Genomic DNA, 25,649 nt, shown 5'->3' with positions numbered 1-25,649 from the left:
TTCTTCTTTGGGCGTCGAAGCCGTTATTTGCCCTTCCACTCAATTCCACCATGATCCACTACGGCATGCCTCGTTTCGGCTGGACACAGGCCGTGCTGGCCTGGTCGTCTTTCACTCTTGCGCAGCATTCGTCTTCACCACCAGCAGATAGTCTCGGCACTACGGTCTACGAGACATCAACAACGGGCTCCATAGCGAGTGCCACTGTCTCGGGGGCTACCAGCACATATTCTATCCCATTCACAGGTACGTTTTGCTCCACGGGAGTCTGGGGACACACTGGCTGGACACTAGGTACCTAGGTACACTTCCGCTCACGCGTTGGACCGTTTGTAGTACCCGCATCTGCAGATATTGGTCCCAATATCCTCCCCAACATCAAGGACCCGAACGCCAAGCAAGCACAGGTCAGTCACCAAGTGATTTCTCCCGAATAAAGGCTAATTTACCACAGACGCTCTGTCCTGGATACAAGGCGGGGAATGTCGAGCACACGGAAAATGGATTCAAGGCCGTCTTGTCACTGGCCGGCACTCCGTGCAACGTCTACGGCACCGATATCGAAACCTTGGCATTGGAGGTAGACGTGCAAAGCGATCATAGATTGCATGTCTCGATTCAGCCCTACTACATCTCCGATAGCAACCGAACTCAATATCTTCTAAATGAGGATCTTGTGCCGTTGCCAGAAAAGGGCGAGGCAGACTCACAGGATATCGACCTCCAATTCAGCTGGAGCAACGAGCCCTCCTTCAGCTGGGCCGTGGTGAGGAAGTCAACTGGAGATGTGCTAGTTGACACTACTGGCAGCGTCCTCGTGTATGAGAACCAGTTTGTGGAGTTTGTCTCTCAATTGCCCGAAGACTACAACCTGTATGGCATGGGCGAGCAGATCCGCGGGTTGAGATTGCAGAACAACTTCACTGCAACCTTCTACGCTGCTGATATTGGGGATCCTATCGACCGAAACATTTATGGTGTACATCCATTCTACCTGGACACGCGTTACTTCGAGGTTGACGAAGAGACGGGGGCGCACACTTCTGTCGCCGGTGAAAACGCCACAGCACATGGCGACTTTGTCGGCTACAGCCATGGAGTCTTTCTGCGAAATGCTCATGGCATGGAGGCCCTGTTCCATCCCACAAACATTACTTGGCGTTCGCTTGGAGGCAGCATCGATCTGTACATCTTCGACGGCCCAACACAAGAAGCGGTAACCAAACAGTATCAGCAGGGTGCGATCGGTCTACCGGCTATGCAGCAATACTGGGCTTTTGGTTTCCATCAATGTCGATGGGGCTACAAGAATTGGTCAGAGGTGGAGGCTGTTGTGAGCAGCTACCGCGACTTCAACATTCCACTCGAGACTGTCTGGTATGGACTCTATCGCACGCCTATACACATTCTCCCTCTCTCACTTACACACTCACATTTACGCCAGAGATGTCTACTGACCTGCAATACTTTCTAGGACGGATATCGACTACATGTTCCAGTACCGGAATTTCGAGAATGACCCAAATACATTCCCATACCCAGAGGGACAAGAGTTCTTGGCCCGCCTACATGCAGCTGGACAGCATTATATACCCATCGTGGACAGCGCGATCTACATCCCGAACCCGAACAACGCGTCCGACAATTACTCCATCTACACCGACGGAAATGACAGAGGCGTCTTCCTCGGCAACCCAGATGGGAGCCAATACATCGGCTCTGTCTGGCCTGGCTATACCGTCTTTCCCGACTGGCATGCCAATCAATCCGTCGCTTGGTGGACTGACAGCATGGTGGGCCACCACAAGAATATTCCTTGGGATGGTATTTGGATCGACATGTCCGAAGTCTCGTCCTTGTGAGTTGCTCGTCGTGCTGTTTTGCTGAGCGGAAGCTAATCTGACCCAGCTGCATCGGTTCTTGTGGCACGGGAAACCTGTCTCTGAATCCCGTCCATCCACCTTTTGGTCTCCCTGGAGAGCCAGGGTCTGAGATCTTTGGATATCCTGAGGGCTTCAACTTGACCAATGCCACTGAAGCAGCAGCAGCTGCGTCTCTTTCAGCATCGCAAGACAGCTCTGTTGCCTTGGCCACGCCCACTGAAACTTCTACCACTGCATACTTCGCTGCTCCAGCCATCACCGCTGGAGTGCGGAATGTGAATACTCCGCCATACGCCATCAACAATGTGCAGGGCGATCTTGCCGTGCATGCTGTCAGCCCAAATGCGACGCACGTGGACGGCACTGAAGAGTACGACGTCCACAACCTGTTTGGTCATCAGATTCTCAATGCCACATACCAAGCTCTACTCGAGGTGTTCCCTGGAAAGCGTCCCATGATCATTGGACGTTCCACATTCGCCGGCAGTGGCAAGTGGGCTGGTCACTGGGGTGGTGACAACACATCGCTGTGGGCATACATGTACTTCAGTATCGCACAGGCTCTCAACTTTGGTCTCTTCGGCATCCCGATGTTTGGTAAGAGGCAATATATTCGGTACTTTATCGGAATTGCAAGCTAACAAATATTAAAGGCGTCGACACATGCGGCTTCAATGGCAACTCGGACGAAGAACTCTGCAATAGGTGGATGCAACTGAGCGCCTTCTTCCCGTTCTATCGAAATCACAACACACTATCGGCCAACTCGCAGGAGGCATACGTGTGGGAGTCAGTTGCTGATGCGTCTCGCAAGGCCATGGCGATTCGTTACTCGCTTTTGCCATACATGTACACACTCTTCTACCAAGCGCACACTACTGGAAGCACCGTCATGCGAGCTCTCGCTTGGGAGTTTCCCAATGACCCAACCCTAGCAGCTATTGACAACCAGTTCTTGCTTGGACCAGGCATTCTGGTCACACCAGTGCTCGGCCAAGGCATGACCTCGGCTGCTGGCGTCTTCCCAGGTATTGCGCAGGGAGAAGTCTGGTACGACTGGTATACACAGGAAGCAATCTCTGCTCAGCCTGGTGAGAATGTCACCCTTTCAGCACCTCTCGGCCATATTCCAGTCCACGTACGCGGTGGAGTCGTCTTCCCCAAGCAAGAAGCGCTCTACACTACCGCAGAGTGTCGCAACAGCTCGTGGAGCTTGCTTGCTGCTCTGAATGCAGATGGCGCAGCCACTGGAACTTTGTATGTAGACGATGGTGAAAGTGTGTCGCCGAATGCGACTCTCATCGTCGACTTCACTGCAACGAAGGGATCGCTCTATGCATCCAGGCGCGGCCTCTACAAAGATACCAACCGCCTGGCCAACGTCGCTATCCTTGGTGTGCAGAGCGAACCAGCTGATGTTCATCTCAACGGAGAAAGCTGCGCTGGGGTAGCATACAATAGCACAAGCAAGGTCCTACGTGTGACTGGTTTACAGAGTAGTACCGCAGCAGGCGCCTGGGCTGAAGATTGGACTTTGACTTGGTCTTGAGGATATTGTCAATTAGACAGTAGTCGTTGCTCGACAACGAACAATCGACAGCGAAGAATCGAGAGTAACAAATCGATAGAGAAATCAATAGCGAGCAATCCATAGCGAGTAATCCATAGCGAGCAATCGATAGCAAGAAATTGATAGCAAGAAATTGAGAGCAAGAAATAAGTACCTATACCTCTATATTATGTGGCCTGTAATCAGGTAATATGAGTCAATATTGGTTACATAGGCAAGGTGTCTATCTTGGTGTTGTATATAGAGTTGTAGGTACCTACCCCTATCTTTTCCTTCTTGATAGGTCATATGTACCTTTGACACTATGTTAATACTAATTCATTGATTGGTGCTGCTTATTACTGCTCAATTGGGCGATAGTGTAGTGTGTAGTTCAAACAACACGACTTCCCAAACCCTAGGAAACTTCCGCGGTGCGTCTATAGGCAGAGTTCTTCTTAGCATCCTAGTAGAAAGAGTTCCTTCGCGCTCCTGTCGATGTAACAAAATTCCCCGTACAGCAGGAATGTAGTGCAAGCAGTGCATTGTACACTATTGTATACACATAAAAGATAGACATGTAAGGTAAGCAAGCTCGCTAGAACTTGCGTAGGCTAGTCGATAAATAAATACATTTGAGCCTATATCAGAACGCTACAGCACCCTACAAACGCCAACTCGATAGTCTGCTAGGAGTAGTAGAGGAATAATCCTAGTAGGCGGAGAGAACTTGTACCCGCCCCCGCGTCGCCGTATCGCTATATAAGCTTCGAACGATACCTAGGTAATAACTAGGGTTGCATTTTTTTTAGTACTGTATCTATAGTAAAGGATACATCTCTGCTCTACGATATCGTATATAGCGAATATTAAGAGGGAGGACAATCTAAAAGGATACTCGGAATTAGTTAGTAGGTATAAGTTATACTTAGCGTAGTGTATAAGTTATACTCGGCGCGGATTAACGTTATTCCGGTTAATCTTACTTCCTACGAAGACTCTTCCTACAACGACTTTTCCTACGATACGATCGATATATCTTTACTAGACGAACCGATACGTATATATATACCTCTCTAATCGCTCCTACTTACTTATACTTATACTATACCGTAGTAACGTCGCAAATACGTAAGATACAGCGCAATTAAGTACTATAAACTAATTAAGTACTATAAACTACAATACGAGCGTTACGAACGATCCGAACGATAGCCTATTTATTATTAATAGTAGCGATACCGATATAGGCTCCTTACTAAACTTATCGGATCTATTTACTATATTGCTATATAGATTCCGCCGTATCCGGCCCCTATAAGAGCTAGTACTAACTATTTAAGACGACGATAATACCTATAATCCGGCGTAGAATAACACTAGTATACTTAATAGTATACTAGTACCGGATACTATAGAAGGAACCGAGCCGATTAGTCCGAAGCTATACTAAGGCAAGCGTACTTCTAACGCTATTATAATCGACGATACTACTATTAACGATATCGACAAGAATACCTCTGTCGACGACGCTCGTAATACTATAGCCTTATTGCCTAAATACCCTACTTTATAGTAGTAGCCGGCCGCCGTAGCTATCGGCAAGGGCCGTAGCGGCAAGAAAGTAAAGATATAGCTACCGTCTATCGTCTATATAGAACTGCCGGTACTACGGCTATATCCGATATAGGCTCCGTATTTACTTCTCGCCGAGAGCCGCGTACCGGCTGTCCGCGAGTTTATCGATACTATAGATCTACGCTATTACGAGTATCTACGAACCGGTAAGGTATTCTGCAATCCGGACTATTATAAGGCTAGGCTATAGGATTACGCGTTTAGTAAAGGTTTTGCTATCGTCTATACGTCTAGTAATATTAGCCGAGCGATATATAAGTGTATTTACTATAGAATTACTACTAAGAACACCGACGGCTTTAACGACTATATAGGTAACAATAGCGACGACGAATTACTTACTCTACGCGTTCGTAACGCTAGAAACGTACGGTAGAGGGGCTGCGGCTAGAACTGCCGACTAAGTTACGTACAAGTAAGGCAAGGTACGGTAATCAAACAATAGCAGCTAACTGTTAATTTACTCGACTACTCGTACGAATTAGCGCCGAATCCGTCCGTTTATACCGTTTACGAGATACGTATACCTAGTTTCGGTAAGGCAATCGCGTAGGCCGCGTAGTATCAACTTATAAACGAATTATATAGTACTACGTACCGATAGCTATTATTATATAAACTTAAGCTCAATCGTAAGCGCTACTATAACCTAGCTAAGGGTAATATCTTCCGTAGCTCCGGCGACGCCGATACGGTTATTAACGCGCTGCTTAGCATTCTCGTTACATTTAGGTTCGAGTATAAAGGCCGTTAGTCGTTTACTACTAATAAATAGACTAGTAGTACTACGCGGGTATTACTTAAGCAGCTTGTTTACTAGCAGCTATATATAGCGCGCTTTACTACGCGATTCGTACCGGACTATAGCTTCTAGATAGACGCTACGTTTAGTACCAATCGTACCGGCCTGTTACTAGGGGTATTTATAGGGATTACTAATACCGGACGGTTATTTCCGATATATTATTTACTAATGAAGTTAGAGAGTAAGGATAATTGGCTATTTATACTACTTGTCGTATTCAACAACTATCTACGTAACTGTCGGCTTAATAAAGTAATTGTCTTAGATACTAGGGCCGGCCTAATTGCGGCTATTCCGGAGTTACTATTTTAGCGCTATATTTAGCAATTCTGTTAATAGTACGTAGCTCAAAACCTTTATAAGCGTATCGATAAGGGGGCCGTACGCGTAGTACGTACTAAGGCCGCTAATAGTAAGGTACGCTAGGCTGCTATCGTAGCTACTAACGACGTACCTGCTAACGACGAACCGACTATACCGACCGAATCTACTACGTTAAGACGTATACGAGCTTGTAAACCTAGCTATACCGCCGAGTAGAAGATAGAGCTAAAAGCGCTTATATAGCTATAGCTACAAGCGGATATAGCCGAGGTAGTAGACGAGCTCGAATCCGCTATTATTAACGGACTTATAGCCGATAACGCCGAGTACTTCCGTAGTACGTACGTTACTATTAAGCAACGACTGCTTATATATTACGTTAAGCACTTACCGAACAATAGGGTACGCTTAATACAACGCGCGGAAGGTAGTAATCGCGGTATTAAGGGCTATTTACTACTGTACTTGTTACTAGAACAGTATGCCGAAGGCATTAAGTAGTACCTAGACAAGCTGTTTAATAAATTAGAGCGTCTAGAAGAAAGTATATATATTGGTTTACCGTTATAGGCCGTATTAGCTAATAACCTCGGTTACTTTGCGTATCTTAACAGCTAATATACTATATAGACAATCGATCGACTACTAGCTTTATAGTATAACGCTCTCGGTATAAAACGTACAGTAGATAAGGCTAATTATACGCGCTCGGCAGTAACGGTAGAGCTATATCTAGTATACGATTACTATACGGAATACGGGGAAGTTAAACAATATAGATTGCTATATAGCTATATACTATTACCTACGGTAATTAAGCGGAAGGCAATTGCTCGTAGTATACTATACCTCTATTACTTTACGAGCAATCGTTCCGTTTACGCTAGTAACGCCGTATAGTAGATACTAAAATAGCAGAATCAATACGACGCCGCGACGGATAGACTATAGAAAGCATTACTATAACGCGTAGACAGTTATAATCGTATATAGGCTTCTATACTACGCTAGTTAAGTTACTTACTATTACTATAGGCTACGGACTATAATACCTATATAGACAAGCTCGAAGCGTTCGAAGCCGTCTATTTAAGCGGCCTATAGGCTACTTAAAGCGACCGTTCTAAGCTAGAGGAAGTACTATTTGTAGTACCTACGAAGCCGGCTTAGTACCTACTACTACCGAGGCTACCGAAGCGGGATAATAAGACGACTAATAGGCTTATAACGAGTACGGAGGTAGCTAGTAAAGATATAGAATATAACAGCTAGGCCTAGAGGCATATAGCCCTAGAGGGCGGTTAGGTATTTGAGCCTAAGGTACGTTAGCCTAAGGTAGGACGGGTTACAGAAGTAGTACGATCCGAGTCGTCGGGCGATCGGCTACCGGGCGACTGCCCGCGCGACGTAGCGCCTACGTATACTTAGCGTAGGAGTATATTATACGACGCCGCTCTCTCCTTTCCGAAGGACAAGAATTAGTTTGTTCCTTTTCCTACGCAGTAGGAAGGACGCTCTATATATTACTATACACCCCTACTCTTATATTTCTAATTCTTCTATCCTTCTAAAGGGTAGTAATCTATAGAGGTCTATAGCCCTACGATAGCAACGCGACCGTACCGTAGCTATAGCGTAGGCGGGCCGCGTTATCGGCAAAGTAGACAAGGATGCCTAACCTTCCGAGGAGACGGTATCGGGCCCTATAAGTGCCTAGATAGACAGGAACCTAGGGGAGACTCCTTTCGAGGAGGCTCCTACCTAGCCGGAAGTCTACGTAGCCGACCCGTATACTAGACGTATACAGCTCGAGAAGGCAAATCAGCGTCTCTATATAGAGTTAGAAGTTTAGGCCCTCGAGAGGGAAAACTAATATCTATAGAAGCAAATTTAGGGCCGAGTACTAACTCTAGCTATTACAGTTACTATAGACGACAACGATGCCGAGCCCGATCTTCTCGACGGACTCGAAGAAGACCTTAGGTTAATAGACCTACGCGACGTATACAGATAGGCTACGAACCTACTACGTAGCTCGTATTCTCTATATAGGGGCTCTAAGATTCGAGAACCTAAGCTGTTTAAAGGAGATACCGATAAGGAATGTTGTAACTTTATTAGGCACCTCGAGGTTGTCTTCCTTAGCGCCCTCCGAGAATATCGAACCGACTAAGACAAGGTCCTATATAGTATTATATAGCTCGTAGGCGAAGCGTAGGAGACGTAGTACGACGAGTATTCCGACGTAATCCCTAAGGACTATACTTAGGAGGAATTTAAGGGATAGCTCTACAATACCGTCGGCGATTAGTCGAACCGTTAGATCGGCGTAATAATCGAGTATAAAAGGGTACATTAAGGCCCGGACTAGAGTATCTGTTATTTCGTAGTATAGCTTAGTTATCTAGAAGCTTAGTTTGACTATACGTAGGCGTAGCTAATACGCTACTTCCTCGCTAAGTTAAAGCCGTCGCTACGTAGGGACATTGTTAAGGGACATACTATCCCTAATACGCGAGTAGAACTCGTAAACCTAGCAAGGCGCCTAGAACAAGCAGACAACGCCCTAGTAGTCCGTACTAAGGACGAGCCCTATCGGCGCGACTATAGCGCGTAGGGCAAACGTAAGTATACCGAGAGCGACGTACCGCGAAGCCGCGACGATCGATAGGATCGAAGCAAGAGTAGGGCCCTACGCGATAGACGTACCTTATCGACTATAGCGACGTCGACGGTACGAGGGTACGAGAACCTAGAGTGTTACTCCTATAAGAAGAAGGGATATATCGCGACTAACTCCGTATACTCTAACTACGCGAGCCGCGATAAGGCAAATACAGTTCGTAGGGTTACCGTACCTAAAGAGCAAGCGTCGAAAAAAGAGAAGGCATTAGAGGAGAGTCGCAAGCTCTAGATGCCTATCTTAATAGCAATACCCCCTTGCCTATCTAGGTATACTATATCCGCGTCCTCGAAGGACAAGTCGAGACGTATAAGGGGCGTACCGCTACTACTATACTACTCGACGATGCCGCTAACATTAACGTAGTATCGTATAGCTTCGTACTAAAGTACAACCTCGCAGTCCGTAGAAACGTACTTCTACTGCCGGCAAGCTCGTTTATAGGCTAGTTAGGCTACTGCTATAGAGCGTACTATATCCGTATAACCCTCGTAGACTCCGTAGGTAACGAGCGTACGATAGGCGGCTTGTTTTATGTCTACGATACGCCGGAACCTAACCTTATCCTAGGGCGGCCGTAGCGTCGTACCTAGTAAGTAGTAGTAGATAGTACTACCGACGAATAGCGCTACGGTAGCGAGTATCTATACGTTAAGGTCTAAGAGGTACCTGATTTCTTTAAGGACCTAAAGAACTCGTCCTACGTATACGTAGTAATAGTACGTAGGACAGACGTAGGGTTAGAGCTTACGGAGTTGCCGATAGAATATCGGGACTACTACGACGTCTTGTTCCCTATAGACGAGCAGCGTAGCAAACTAGTAGACGGTATAGAGTATACGATCGACCTACGGCTAGGTACCGTTCTACCGTTTCGATCGTTGTACTACTAGTCCGGCGCTAAACTTAAGTACCTATACAAATACATTACTAACGTACTAGAACACGACTAGATTAAGACTAGTATAAGTAAAGTAGGCGCGCCGGTACTATTTGTACTAAAGAAGGATAGTTTACTACGATTGTACGTAGACTACTATAGTCTAAACGAAATTACGGTAAAAAACCGGTACCCCCTACCCCTTATAGGCGAAACGCTAGATAGGCTTATAGGAGCCGAGTAGTTTACGTACCTAGACCTAGCCGATACCTACTACCGTATTAAGATTAAGGAAAGCGACCGCTAGAAGACTGCGTTCTATACGCGCTACAGTTACTTCTAGTATAAGGTTATACCTTTCGGTCTAACTAACGCTCCGGCAACGTTCTAGGTATATATCAACCGAGCTCTAGTAGGATTGGTTAATATTACCTACGTAGTATACCTTAACGATATCCTTATCTATAGCAAGATACGCGAGCAGTATATAAAGGATGTACGCGAAGTGCTTAAGAGGCTCCGCAAATTCGTACTCTACGCGTAGCGCGCAAAATGCAAATTCTTTATAAAGGAGGTCGATTACCTCGGGTTCGTCGTAACCTCCGGTAGCGTAAAGATAGACCCTCGTAGAGTAGACGCAATCGGAGCGTAGCTAATACCGACTACCTTAATAGAGGTATAGTCCTTTCTAGGATTTGCGAATTTTTATCGTAGATTTATCTTCGAGTACTCGAGGATTGTAGTACCCTTAACGGTACTATTAAAGAGAGCCGTAAAAGGCAGGAAGCTAGGATCGATCTAGTAGGGCGTAGCCGAGGAGTATATGTTTTAAGAGATTAAGCGGCGTTTCTAGTAAGTACCCCTATTAAGGCATTTTGACCCGGCGTTACGGCTACGTATCGAAAGCGACGCCTCGGCGTTTGCTATTGTAGGTATCCTAAGCTAACTCTTCGGCTCTAAATAGTACCCTATTGCTTTCTACTCCTATAAGATAATCCCTATAGAATATAATTACGAGATATACGACTCGGAATTATTAGCGGTAGTCGAATTATTCAAAGCTTAGCGGCTATACTACGAAGGCGCCTAGTATACAGTTAAGGTACTTGTCGACTACGCTAATTTAAGAGGCTTTATAGGTATAAAGAAACTTACGGGTCGATAGGCCTGTTAGGCGACATTCCTAGCGGCTTTCGATTTTACTATTACCTACTAGGCAGGCAAGCGGAACCTAGCCGACGGTCCGTCGCGACGTAGCGATTACGTACGTAAGTCGCGTAAGGTAACTAACCTCCTCCCTATCCTACAAACTAAGCTATAGCTATAGGACGGACGTACGTTAGAAGCAGATAGCCCGAAGGTATTATATATCTATATTACTAGCGATCGCTTATACCGCGACGTTAAGAGAAGTACCGACGCTAACCTATAGTAGTACTGTACGTCGCCTATCCGTATCGCCTAAGTAGTATTAAAAGACGAATAACCGTACGCGAACGTCTCTAACTTAATTCTAATATATACCCGCGCGCTTGTCTAGGTAGAACCTAACGTACGTATAGTATACGAGCAGGCGATAAGCAACTAGAGCGTATTCGAGGACTACGTCGCCCGGGAAGGCAACTTGTAGGTAGGCGACGCGCTATATATACCTAAGGACTACGCCCTTAGAGCGTAGCTAATACGTATACACTACGACGACCTATTAGTAGGACACTTCGGGAAGGATAAGACAACGGCCTTAATCCGGAGAAAGTACTCGTAGCTAGAAATAGCTACCGAGGTAGTAGAATACGTTGCTACCTACAACGCCTATTAAAAGTCGAAGGCGCGACGCTACCGTCTATACAGCGAACTAGCTGCGCTGCCTATACTAGAAAGGCCGTTCTAAGAATTGACCTAGGACTTTATTATAGACTTGCTGCTAAGCAAGCGCGGCGACCGCGTCTACGATACGATCCTCGTAATCGTCGATAGGTATACTAAAATAGTAACCTTCGTACTAACTACAAAGAAATGTACTAGCGTAGATCTAGTAGATATCCTAGTAAACGAAATCGTACGACGGTTCGGTATACCTGCGGGCATTATAAGCGATAGAGGCTCGGTGTTTACGAGCTAGTTCTAGTTAGACTTCTATTATAAGGCGTAGGTAAAACGTAGGCTTAGTATAGCGTTCTATACGCAAACCGACGGTCAAACCGAACGGATAAACTAGATAATCGAGACGTATCTATATATCTACTACTTAGAGCAGTAGGACGATTAGGCTAGTATGCTAACGTAAGCTAAATTCGCGTATAACAATAGCGATTACGCCGTATTAAAGATGTTACTATTTAAAGTATTGTATAGTTTCAACCCGGAGCTAGCGACAAGTACGTATAACGCTTAGAGCAAGCTCGCGGAGAGGGAGGTACCGGCCGTAGTAGACGCTACGGAGAGACTAAAACGGAACTACGAAACCCTAAGTAAGCGCTAGCAACGCGCTAGTAAAGCGTAGGCGAAGTACTTCAACGCGAAGTATACTATAATAGGGTTTAAGGTAGAGGATATAGTACTGCTATCTACTAAGAACCTAAGATTGAAGGTACCTATAAAAAAGTTTGCGGATAAGTTCGTAGAGCTATTTAAGGTAATCGACATCGTAGGGAAGCAGGCGTACCGCCTAGCCCTACTAGCAGGATCGCAGATCTATAACGTCTTCTACGTCTTATATCTCGAGCTCTATAAGGGCCGCGTAGGTAACGCGTAGGAGGGAACCCTCCTACTCGCCGATAAAGAAGGACTCTACGAGGTAGAAAAGATCTTAGATACGCGCCTAAGGAAGGGTATCCGATAGTACTTAGTACGCTAGCGTAGCTAGCCCGAGGAATTTGATTAATAGGAACCTAAAGAGTATATTAGTAAGTACGCCGCCCTCGACGAGTTCGAAGCGTAGCGGAAACGTAGTAGTATAGTACGAGCGAGACGTAGGTAGAGAGATTAAGAATCAATTTGCTTTTGACCGGCTAAGCCGGGAACACTATATACAAAAACAAAAATACTAAAACCTACGCATAGCGTACTAGAAACGTAGGCTAACCGGACGCGATAAGAGGGCTAGGTACCCGTAGTACTACCGGTACTAGTAGTACTAGAAGAGGGAGCAGTAGGAGTAGAGCTAATAGGAGGAACGGTAGGACCGGTACTATTACCGGCGTCGTCGTCGTCGTCGTCGTCGTTACTGTCGCTAGGCAGGCTTATCTCCTCCTCGCCGTCCGATAGGTACGGCTCCTAGCTACCGTAATCGGGATACGTAGTCGCTACCGCGCTATCTAAGGCAGTACCGGTAGCGCCGGCTAAGCGAGCTATCTACGACAGATGTTAGCGACGCCTACGAGTAGGGTACGAAGCGATAGAACTTATCTTATACTATAGCTCAAAAATGCCCTAAAGGGTAGAGGTAGCTTTCGCTATCTCTAGATAGTCGGCTACGGCTAGGGCGCTCGACGCCGGCGCGCTAGCTATACTACTACTACTACCCTTCTTCGGCGTCTCGTAGACGCCGACGGCCTTGCCCTTATTAGAGGCAAGTACCTTCTTGCTCTCTAGAATCTTATCCCCTAGCCGCTATAAGCGCCGTATTACCTATACCGAGCGTATACCGGCTATATAAGAACGAAGCGCCGCGCGTAGGACGCGTAGGTAGCGCGCCTGCCGAAGTAGGTCTAGGTCTACTACGCGTTCGTACGCGTAGCGCCCTTTCGCGTACCTCTAGCACTTCTTCTTATAGCCGGGAGCTATTATACCGTTGTAGGCGCGCTCGGCGACGCTATTTGCGTCTACTACTACTAGATTAGGTTAGCGAAGAAACGTAGGTAAGGCGTACGCAACGCGTAGGTCTCGACGTACCCTTGAATATATACTCTATATAGCGGAGGCAAATATTGTACGCTCTAGCCGCAGCGCGACCGCGACGCGGATCGCGCTCTAGAACGGGCTTCTCGGGCGCCTTTATAGCTATCGCGCGCTTCGGAGGCATATCTCGTACGTATAGGTTACGAGGATAGTACGAAGAGCTTAGAGTTTTTCCTAAAAAAATAGTTTAGGGAAGAACTAAGGAACGAAGAAAAGACGTAGCGTAGAGGACGAAATATACTTACTCGTTGCTACTACCTGTTACTAGGCGGGCTTTCTTCTATCGTATTCTACGCTCTATTGACTTCCTCGCATTCTACTATATAGAATGCCCTAGGGTAACTACTAGGATTCCTAGTATAACGACTAGCCTCTATATAGAATACGAGCATCTCTATATACGCTCTATACGCGTTCTATATACAATACGTAGAAAACGTTACTAGGGATAGCTCTATTAGGGAGAGGAGATAATTGTAATAGCTAGGCCTAGAGGTATATAGCCCTAGAGGGCAGTTAGGTATTTGAGCCTAAGGTACGTTAGCCTAAGGCAGGACGGGTTATAGAAGCAGTACGATCCGAGTCGTCGGGCGATCGGCTACCGGGCGACCGCCTGCGCAATATAGCGCCCGCGTATGCTTAGCGTAGGGGTATATTATACGACGCCGCTCTCTCCTTTCCGAAGGACAAGAATTAGTTTGTTCCTTTTCCTACGCGGTAGGAAGGACGCTCTATACATTACTATATATCCCTACTCTTATATAGAATTAGCTAAGAAGGCTACTACCGTCGTATTACGTACCGAATTCGTAGCTTAGCAACGCGCTATTAACGTACTATAGATAGCCGAATATAACGAGACAGCCGAACGTAACGAGACAGCCGAGGTTAATACTAAGCTAGTAGTATATAGCTATAGATATAGGCGTAGGCATAGGCGTAGACGCGGCCGTAGGCGCGGTATTATATATAGTATTATATAGTAATCTAACGACTTAGCGTTAGGTAACGGTCGTACAGTTAAGAGTAAAGCGGCTAGGGGTCGTTAAACGCGTAATATAGAGCGTAAAGTAGTAGATTATACCGTCTTAAATAGTACTTCGCGTAGGTAGTTAATATATATGTATTAGAAGCAGTAAGTAATATTCAACTAGAGAAATAGTTAATCCGCGCCGAGGCTTACTAAGCTTCCGAGTGTCCTTTCAGATTGTCCTCCCCCTTAACATTCGCTCGTATATATATATAGCCTACGGCCGCCGTCGGTCTATCTTCTGTATACGTAGACATTTCGGGTTCCTTAATCGATAGAGATAACACCGGGTCTTCGTACGCTTGCTCTCTTTAGTATTTGTCTTTATTAGTCGTATAGTATAGTTGGCTAATAATTCCTAGGTACCTACCTGCCTCTCCGTCCCTACCTATCTACCTGCCTACCTGCCTCTCCGTCCCTATAGGCTACCTTACGTAAAATTCAGAAGAGAAGGACAAGAAGAAGAGGACAAGCAGAAGGAGGAGGAGGAGGAGAAGGAGAGGAGAGGAGAGGAGATAGAGATAGAGATAGAGATAGAGATAGAGATAGAGATAGAGATAGAGATAGAGATAGAGATAGAGATAGAGATAGAGATAGAGGAGATACCTACCTGCTAGGAAAAATAGAGAGGCCTACTAAGAAGCCTACTAAGAAGCCTACTAAGAAGCCTACTAACAAGAAGCCTACTAACAAGAAGCCTACTAACAAGAAGCCTACTAACAAGAAGCCTACTAACAAGAAGCTTACTAAGAAGCCTACCCTACCTACCTGCTTAGCCGGTACGGCTAGAAGAGAGCAGAGTCTTAGATTTTTAAAGCCCTAGCTAGAGATATACTAACCTTCTTTCCTTAGCTACTACGGCGAGTACACTCCGGCTAGTACCTCTATAGGTATATATAGATTTTAGTATACATTCGCCTCTTAGGGTTTCGACGACAAGGTTATCTCGTATATAGTATACTACTATACCTTACCGGTTAGACTTCGTTGCTAGGCCGTAAACTAAGGTTATAAAAGAATAATAAATTATAGCTATCTACGCGTTCCTTCTACTTGCTATCTACTTACCTTACCTCGACAATCCGATCTAAGTCTAGGTAGGATTTCGATACCGACCGATACTAACCAAAACACCGACCAAAGCTATTCTATACTAGCTATCTACTTAATATACGCTACAATAGCAATAGTCCGCTTTAAGACAGCTTTTTGTAGTCTCTTAATCCTAGCTCTATTAGGATATGCTTACGAAGGAGTCTACTAATACAAATACTCAACCGGGGCTTATTGCTACGTAACTATAATCGATATCGTTCTACTTCGCTCGAAAAGTCTAATAATTGATATAGATTCTTCCTAGCTTAGTATATACTGCTAACAACTGTCCTACCGCATACAACGGTACCAATTATAGTTAGGAGCCGCAGTGCGTTTTAGGCGCAGCTACTAGACATCGGTATAAGTAGGTTGACTGCCGCTTGCGACAGATCCGATATAAGGTTAACAAAGAGTATAGCTGCAAATGCGGCGCATACAAGGACAAGTGTACCGCGTAGACAACGACATATAACTAAATGGCTACTAGGGAGCTACTCTATTCAGTTAGAATGCTTGCAAAAATCAATCTCCTAAAGCCGTACGGGAAAGTTGCGACGCAATGTTACGGTCCAAACAAGGCAGTAACAGGAAGAGAACGGATTTGGTCCTGTCGTTCATATTTCTTACACCGATGTGGTTCCCTTGCGGGTCTATAGGAGAGTAGCTACTTGCTCGCTAAAGAGAAACCGTAGCTGGAGCCCGGATGAAAAGCTCCTCTACCTTACCTTTGTTGTCCGTCTTCTACGCGAGGGAAATCCTCGAACCGTAAGCTGTATCTCCTACAGCCCGGGCGGCGTTAGTCGTCGCCGTCGCGCTCCTCCCTCCCTCCTCGCCGGCCTCGTTTCCTCTACATTTCCTGCGCTAGGCTGACTCGCTATGCATAGCTATCGTGTCGAGCATTGTACTATACTCGAGCCTGTTCCGCCGCCTGCTGTCGTGCCTAGTTGATAATTGCACTCGTCGTAGTAGCCGCCGTCGTCTTCTTGCCGTACTCTCGTACGCTTCATTCAAGGAAGATATCTAGTAGCTCCGTCCCCGTTTCGTGTTCCAGTCCTGCGGTCGCTATGGTCCAGTTCACTCCCGCGATCTAGGCCACTTGAAGAGGATGAGGTTGGGTGGTATGCTCTGTTCAGACATTCCTGGAATAACACCGCAAGTGGCCGGGCTAGGATACCTTTACATTCGCGGAGAAAACGATTCGGGGTGCCATCCGGGCCAGGCGCTTTGTCGGGCGGGAGGTGTTTCAATGCTGGAGCTCTGGTAGGTATACGTAGCCCGTGATGTCGTTCAGGGAGACCGGAAGAGGATCTGCGAGCGCGCTTGCTTCCGCCTCGTTTGACGTGTGCTGGCCTCCGTTGCGGTTGATGATTAGGGCAGTGAGGGCGGAGTGTGCGCCGATGTCCGAGGCCACTTGGCTAGCCGCCATATGGTGTCTCGGGCTCTGCTGTCAGTTGCGCCGCGGTTTCGCGCTATAGCATCTTCGTGTGCTTCCTGTCTTCTTTGCGTTCTTCGCTCTCTGGCAGTCCCGCAGGTCGCCCTTGCTTTTGCTTGCGTTCCATCGTCGTCTCGCCCTCCGGCTGGCGTCAGCTACCCTGTCGGTGCACTCTGGCGTCTATCCCGCCTTGATCCATCGCCGCGGTCTACCCAACGGGGTCGTGGCATGTGCAGTGTCGTGAATGGCTTTTTGCAGTGTACTAGTCTTCTTGTCCATCTGCTCGTTCGTGTCTGTTTCCCGGGGATAGATATAGTCGATATTGTTAGGAAACAGGTAACGTTGCAGTCACGTGATACGGCTAGCGTATACATGCAGTTGCTTCAAGATACTATTATACTTTGTCTTCTTCTTTTCTTTTAGATATATATTATTACTATAAAGCCCTCTCTCCTATTACTATCCTTAGATAGACGATTAGTATTATAGGAGAGTAACGTCTATATAGAAAGCTTATAGTATTAATATAGCAAGTACGATAAGGAAGGAAGGCTAGCTATTCTAGCCGTCCTATTATAATAGTCCTATAAGTATAAGAGTATATATAATAGAGGTCCGAGGTATAAAAGATATAAACAATATATAGCTTACTATCTAAAGTATAATAACTCTACTCTTCCTTTCTAGAGGAGAGCCCTCGCTATATATATAAGCTATTCTATTATCTACTCTCTACTACTAGTACTGCCTCCTCTTAGGTAGCTACTAATAACCGGTTCTCTTAGGAACCCTCTTAATTTAGAACGTCTTCGATTAGTAGAGTATCCCTTCTATACTAGATCGCCGGAGGTCTACGAGGGCTTCCTAGCCTATATAGTACGCTCTGCCCGCCTCGCTAGGGGTTTGCTAGAGCTCCTCTACTCTAGTATATTATAGACGCCCCCTCTTAGAGCTAATATCCCTAGTAGCGATAGGTTATTAGTCCTCCGCGTATTCGCCCTACGAACGGGGGTCGACGTCTACTCCTATCTAGGTATCGCGTAGAGCTAGTATATACCTATAGAATGTCTATACCTTAGTATTAGTAAACATTATATACAAATTCCTTCTTAGGTTCGTACTATCGCAAAGCGTCGCTAAGAATATTTGCTTGTAGTTACGTCGCGAATTCTATAGGTAGTAGTCGGAAGTACGCGGTAGTATCGCTATAGAGATAGAGTATTTCAATAGGTTCGTCGCGCGCTCTACGATCTTCTTATTCCTCTTCTATTAACAACCTACTACGTACTAATACCTTTACCTACCTACTATTCTGTTAATATTACCGTATCTAGATAGCTATACTTCTACTTCTTATTCTTACTTCTTCGTAGCTCCGCTTCGTCCCTTAGTTTCTCTTGTCGGTTCCGCCGCTTTATTAGGCCCCTCTAACTAGTATAGCGTTTACCTAGAGGTATATAATAATTCCTTTTTCCGCTATATATATAAAGGATATAGTACCTAGCGACTAGGACTACGGCTAGTTAGACGTAGACTAGGATAAAACCGGGTACATCGCAATATGCCTACGATATACGAAGTCGATTGCTATAGGGCGAGTATATAATACGCCTATATATCGTATATATAATAGTTATACGAACAACAACAAAGCAGGCTATAATAGTATAGAGAGGGTAAGTATTCGTCTACTCTACTAGAGGTTCGCCTTACTAACGAGTCTGTATATAGATAGTACCGCGACTCTTAAACAAGGTAATCGCCGTCTAACGCTAAAAGGACGTATATAATAAGCTATAGAGGGAGATTACGGTTAGTTATCTAGTAGGCTCCGTAGAGAACGTACGTGCCCTCGCGGAGAGCGACGATAAATACTACCGCTAGGTAGCGCGTCTTTATCTTATAGCGCGAACCCTTAATAGAGAGATCTACGCTATCGAGGTAGCGTACTACTATATAGGGACTACTATAGGTCTGCCGACCCTTACGCCGCAATCTACCTAAGACTACTAAGGCTTGCTACTCTTAGAGCAGTTTAGGCCTTATTATAGGTACAACCTACCCTAGTAGGTATATAGGGTAGGTTGGGTATTAGCAATACCTAATAGGTGTAGGTATTTAGCTAGGTATACCTAACCTATCGGGTTAGGTACAAACCTAGTAGGTATTACGATACCTAGTAGGTATTACGTACCTATTAGGTATTGATTTTTCGTAAACAGAAAGAAAAAGCCTAGAAACCGAGTGCCCTAAGAGTAAGTTATTTGAACTAGGTATTAGAAAAGAAACTATATATAAGCCCGATATAGATAAGAGGATAAAGAGAGTAGTTAGATCGAATAAATAAATATAGAAGAATATATACGCTAGATTACAGCTTGTAATATTTTGAAACTTAAGTACTATAATTAGTAAATATAGTCGGTAGGTAAACTTTATACAAGCTTAAACTAAGCTCGCTATAATCGTCTCGTAGCATCCCGGAGGTACTCTTATATAAGCTTGAAGCTTAGGCGTACCGATCGCCTTAGCTCCTCTACCCTATCTCCCTTATTATCGCTAATTATATCTAAGTTACTAATCCGTTCTATAAGATCTTTTGTCTACTCTCGGTCTTTACTTAGGATCTCCTATAAAGTTAGAGTACTAAGAAGCGCTTAAGCAGCCTCTATAGCCTCGTAAGCGATAAGAACTCTAGTATCGTACTTATCGTCGCGGTAGCGGAAACGGGATACTATTAGTTTAGAGAATATTGATATAGAGTATTAGCGATTGAAACGACTTTAGTGTCGAGCGATACTAAAATCGCGCTTATACCTAACTCCGGCTATAGGAATATAGAGAATATCCCGCGCTATTAGTACGAGAGTAGGGTACTTAGGCTTAAGCGAAGACTATATCTTTAGTACCTCGAATAGATCCCCTTTATCTATATTAGCGTCTAGATAGTCGGTAAGCTCGTTACCCTTACGAGTACTACGTCGTTAAGTTTAAGAAGACTCTATACTCCTACTAAGAGTAAAGTCGATCTAGCCCTTATACCGACTACTTCTACTACGTAACTCGTAGGTAGAAGTGCTCGATAATAGACGATAGCTCTTCTCCTACTCTGTTCTTAGCTTACCCTCGTAATACTTATAGTAACTTTTATCCCCGAAGTTATCGCGTACCTAGAACTTCCGCTTAAGGCAGGGGGTAAGGAGGATACTAATACTATAGTAATCGCTAAATCGATCCTAGGTATCTCGATAATATTTCTTAAGCTTAGCCTAAGCAGCCTCGTATACCTAATATATATCCTTCTTCTAAGGTATCCTCTTATTCTTGAGTCGCTTTATCGCCTCCTCTAGAATGTCGAAAAGCTAGTTGTAGTATATAAGGACAAGGTAGATAGTCGGACCTTTCGTTGTTCTAATTATTGCTATCGCCGCTACGAATAGTTTCGTAAGGTCGATAAGGTACTTAACCCTTTACTACTCTTCGGAATCGATACCTATATCTTTACTTAGGTCGAGTCGATCGATATAAGATTCGATAACTCTTTGCAGTCTGCTAAAGCGATCGAGTATTAACGTTGTTAAGGACTACCTTGTCTTTACGTCTTGAACGACCCTTAGGATCCGATCTTGAACGCTATTCTACCGACGGTACTTTACAAATAGCTCCTTCTTTTAAAGTATCTCTTTCTATAGGTAGATAAACTGCTCGAACCTTTAAGAGCTCGAGTTAATAAAGACGCAAAGTTTCCGGATCTAGGGATTGAAATTAGCGAAGGGAATCTCGAGTACCGACTATAATTGCCGACTACGAGAGCCGACTATACTTTGAAAATAGGAAGGTTAATAGGTAATAGGCCGTAGAGACTAATCTTACCTTTAGAAGGAGGTAAGGTATACTATTAGCTTAAGGACGGCTAATCTGCTTACTCTATTTTCTCCTTCTCTATAATATCTGCTAATCTTTCTTGTAATTCTAGTATTCGGAAAGGTCGTTAGTCGGATAGAGCCCTAGGCGGTCGAAAAAGGCCTTTAAGGGAAGCTAGGCAGTATATACAAAGTAGGGAAATCGCTCGGGACGGCTAGCTTAATTATACTCTACGATTGCCTCCTCCTTATCCTCTTCTATCTCCGAGTCGGGACTACTCTCCGTACCTTCCTCTAAGCTCGTTACTAGCCTCCTAGCCGTTATACCGTACCTCTCTTAACAAGTATTAATCGCTAAAACACTATAGAATATTAGAAGGAAGTAGGAAGAGTAAAGCAAGTAGTCTTATATCGTATTGTATAGGGTCTTATTGTTCGAGGTATTGTCGTACGTAATTGTAGTTAATCGGCACTTAATCTCGAACTCTTATAAGATTTCGAATAGTATCTCCGTAAGGTAATTACTAGTATAACGGCTAGTAATATATAGAAAGCTAAGCATCCCTTCGTACTAGACCTAGTAGTCGTTAATCTAGTAGACCCGGATAGTAAGGAATAAGGTTTTTATACCTCTAGATTACTAGCTATTATACGCGATAGCTATCTTAAATCTACTAGTAAGATAGGTTTTAAGGGATTTAGCAGACTCTTAAACCTTAATACCGAGTATCCTACAGTATATCGAAGCGGATTTGAACTGAATTGTCTTAACCTATCCCGGGAGTAGGGCTATATAAGTCTGTTTTACTAACGGTCGTTCAAAGAACTAGAATAGTAGACTATTGTCGATAATTATCTCGAAGGATAAGTACGGGAAATCGTCCGGTATATAGCCTAGGTCCCTCGTCTATCGCGGATTGCTTATAGTCTAGAGATGAAGTTTTAGTATAGTTACTTAGACGTAGTCGGTAGATATAGTCGGTAGGCATAGTCGGTAGGTATAGTTAGCAGGTCTGGTCGTCGGTAGTTAGTACTTACTTGTCGATACTTTGCGGTTACAAACATCTCCTTCGTAAACCCTCGCTTATCTTGTTTCTCCTAGTAGTTCGAGGAGTCTAGATACTTCTCGATAGACGTTGTACCGGTATTTAGTATAGGATGTTTTAGTATAGTATTATAGTACCTATATACGACTTTAGGTATCGTATCTTCTTAAAGCATTCCCTTCTCTAGGAAATCCTATACCTAAGATATCCGAGACTTACTCCTCTAGATAATTAGGGACCGATCAAATATAGTACGACCGTTCCGCTTTTTGAGCCGCTTCCTAGTATAGTTCTACTAGCGTACCTCGTACTACTTCTTAAAGTTCTCCTAACTATATCGTTAGCGTAAGCGAGCGCTCGATCGTATAGGGGTAGTAGAAGAGCTTCCTAGCTACGAGGAGGATTCGAATCGGGAGCTTCCGACTCCTAGAGAGGAAGCAAAGGAAGACGAAAACATAGTATTTTAGACTCCGACGTCGTAAATCCGTTACGAGAGGATAGAGGAGAGGGAACGTAGGAATTGAAAGGAGGGAAAGTAGGAATTTCAGAATCCTAGTACGCTACTCTATAGGGGTTAAGCGAATAGAATTCGTAGGCCTACTTCCGGCTACGAGCTAACCTATCAGATAGTCTGATTCTTACTACTAACCCTCCTACCCTTTCTTCTATCCCTCTTCGTCTTCTTAAAATAGGCGAGGCTCCTAGTCCTCCGAGTCTAAAATCTCGAACCCTCTAACAAAGTTGCGAATATAGAGTCCTTCGTAAGTACCTTCTCGATTCCTAAAGATACTAGGTATAGTTTATCTTCTCGTAGTAGTAGGAGTAGAAAGGCCTCTAGAGTAATCCTATTATACTCTTTGATATTGCACTCGATAAGGGTAGCTATTATCTTAGGCTAGAGAGTCTGTTCGCGGCTTAGAGTATTCTCCCTCTTATAGAGCTTGTATACTATCTTCGCGAGGTACTTCTCCCCTTTCAAGCTTACTAATAGAAGGAAACTATTAGCGGAGTAGTTATAATTTTCTGGTATTAGCTAGGAGGGTCTAGGAAGACTACTTAAATAAGCCCTTTAGGCTACGACATCCTAGGCAAGGATACTATAGCAGACTACGCGCTCGATTAGGCTAAAAATCTCGTATAGCAGTAGGAGTCGTACTTCTCTAACGTAGATCTAGGATTATTAGAAAATAGTCGGTAGGTATAGTCGGCAGATAAGCTTACCTTTTTAGTCTCGCTATCGACAATTTGTAAAATCTGCTTTATAGCTGCCTCGTTAGAGAGAACTAGACTCTCTAGAGCAACAAGTTTGTTCTAGAACTTCCGGATCGAGCGATACTATTAGTTATAAGCAGTCGCAAAAGTAGAAGAGGCTACCTAAAAGGCAAAAGTTCTAATAGAGTTCGCTGTCTCCTTATTAATCTCTTTTGATAACAAAGGATTAAGAATCGTTTCTTAAGGAAGGCATTCGTTGCTAAGGCCCCTAAGTACTTTATCGTATCGTTTACTAAGAGTAAGGGTATCCTATTCCTACTTAACCTAATCCTCCTTTTGAAATATTATCTTTGATTTGCTTTTACTATCTCTAAGCTTAAGGAACTAGTTAGCTTTATCGATTTCGGCCTATTCGTTAGGTAAGAGAGCTAGATTAGTCTCTACTTACTTCCTAGTACTAGAGAAGTTAGCCTTTAATAGGAAGTAGGAATACCGACCGTAGATACCGACTATAGATACTAACTACGAAACTTACGCTTTCCGGTTATATTCTGCTATATACATCGATCTCTATTCCTTAACTAGGGTAGCTTAACGGTCTCTACTTAGCTCGCTAAACTCGCTAGACTACTTAATCTAAGCCTTCTTAAACTGTACGAACGATTTATTACGAGCCTTTCTATATCGATCCTAAGCTCTCTTCTCTTCGTCTATAGCAGTAGTACGCTCGCGGTCCTATAGGGTATTCGGCTTTAGAGAGTATTCTTTAAGTAACTTCGTAGCTGCCCTAAGCCTAGTACGCTTATTTTCTAGCGCCTCTAGTATAATATTCTTCTATTTCGGTATAGTAGTATCGGTACGGAGGTAGGTACGGACGTAGATAGAGATATAGGTACGGAGGTAGGTATAGTAGTACGTATAGTAGTACGTACGGTAGTATATACGGAGGTAGATACGTAGGGTAGAAGCGCTTTAAGAAATAAAATTTCTCTTATCTAAGAGATTTAAGGTTTAGGCAGCAGCCGGAACCCTGTCCCGTAACCCCGAGTACCGACACTACCCTCTATAACAATATTATACTTCCGCGCCTATACTAAGCTCCTCTGCTACTACTATTATCGTCGATTTTCTAAGTGCCCCCCCTCCTCTACCTAAATTTTATTTCGAATATAAGTTGTTGTCGCTTTATTCGCTATTACTAGGACAACTGCTATAGGGTATTATATATAAATACTATATTATCTAGAGAAATAGTTAGACTACTAGCTTCTTAAGGTATCGTAGTACTTTCTAGTAAAAAAGTAAAATCTTGTAGCTAGAGTAGAGTATATTCGGCAGACGTAGTCGGCGTATAAACTATATAACATAATATGAAATATACTAGTATAGATATATATAGAACCCCTATCCTAATTACTAATTACCTTCCTACGCGATCCGATATACTCGAAAGATAAGCGGCTTAGCGATTTCCGGGTCTTCCTTATACCTACTAACTTATCCTCTCTTACTTTTTTCTTATCCTATATATTCCTACTAAGTCGAAACTCTCAAAATGCCTAATATAGACGTATAATCTCTCTCTTCCTACGTCTCTTCCTCTCTTTCTAACGACGACGACGACTAGGAAAGAAGAGATAGTCCGTATTAAAAAGAAACGAAGGCTAAAGTACTCCTAAAGGCTGCCTACGATAGCGGAAGTAATAAGAGGACTCGATAGTAGTTAGATCAGACGGTTAAGCCGATAGAGGAGAGGCAGACGGAGGAGAGGTAAACGGAGGAGAGGTAGACAGAGGAGAGACGGAGGAGAGGCAGATAGAGGAGAGGTAGACGGAAGAGAGGTAGATAGAGGAAAGGTAGGTAGATAGAGGTATAGGTTAAGTTAATAATAATAAAACGAACGAAGATTCAGACCTGCCGACTAAGCGGCGTAGTCGAGACGGGGTAGTATCGGTTTAACTAAAGGGGCTATATATTATCTATAATAGATTAGACCGATAGCTCTCTAATATAGCTTCCCCTCGACTAAGTCTCGCCGCAAGGAGACTAGGACGTACGAAAAAAGTAGTATAGAAGACCTATCCTAGTAATAAGAGACTACTAGGAAGTTAACGACTATAGAAAAAGCCTATTGTTGGAAGGGTTAGGGTTAGGGTTAGGGTTAGGGTTAGGGTTAGGGTTAGGGTTAGGGTTAGGGTTAGGGTTAGGGTTAGGGTTAGGGTTAGGGTTAGGGTTAGGGTTAGGGTTAGGGTTAGGGTTAGGGTTAGGGTTAGGGTTAGGGTTAGGGTTAGGGTTAGGGTTAGGGT

At 44.3% G+C, this 25,649-nt stretch overlaps 2 protein-coding genes across 2 annotated transcripts; one reads left to right on the top strand and one right to left on the bottom strand.

The window, feature by feature from the left end:
• Nucleotides 1–65: 65 nt before the first annotated feature.
• SEPMUDRAFT_61838 (glycoside hydrolase family 31 protein) lies at nt 66–3,591 on the top strand (the record flags this gene model as incomplete). The annotated part of the gene is made up of 6 exons (XM_016909578.1): nt 66–246; nt 337–407; nt 455–1,377; nt 1,475–1,858; nt 1,909–2,480; nt 2,537–3,591. 6 exons carry the CDS (start codon nt 66–68, stop codon nt 3,430–3,432), a joined length of 3,027 nt encoding a protein of 1,008 aa, XP_016762069.1. The 3' UTR covers nt 3,433–3,591.
• Nucleotides 3,592–12,889: 9,298 nt separating this feature from the next.
• On the bottom strand, nt 12,890–17,216 carry SEPMUDRAFT_115245 (uncharacterized protein; the record flags this gene model as incomplete). Its single annotated transcript, XM_016901142.1, has 2 exons — nt 12,890–12,898; nt 17,061–17,216. 2 exons carry the CDS (start codon nt 17,214–17,216, stop codon nt 12,890–12,892), a joined length of 165 nt encoding a protein of 54 aa, XP_016762068.1.
• Between the last annotated feature and the right edge of the window lie 8,433 nt (nt 17,217–25,649).

This window comes from Sphaerulina musiva (genome assembly GCF_000320565.1).
Source record: "Sphaerulina musiva SO2202 unplaced genomic scaffold SEPMUscaffold_3, whole genome shotgun sequence".
Taxonomy (NCBI): Eukaryota; Fungi; Ascomycota; class Dothideomycetes; order Mycosphaerellales; family Mycosphaerellaceae; genus Sphaerulina; species Sphaerulina musiva.
Note: the sequence above shows the minus strand (reverse complement) of the source record. Positions and strands in the feature narration are given on the sequence as shown.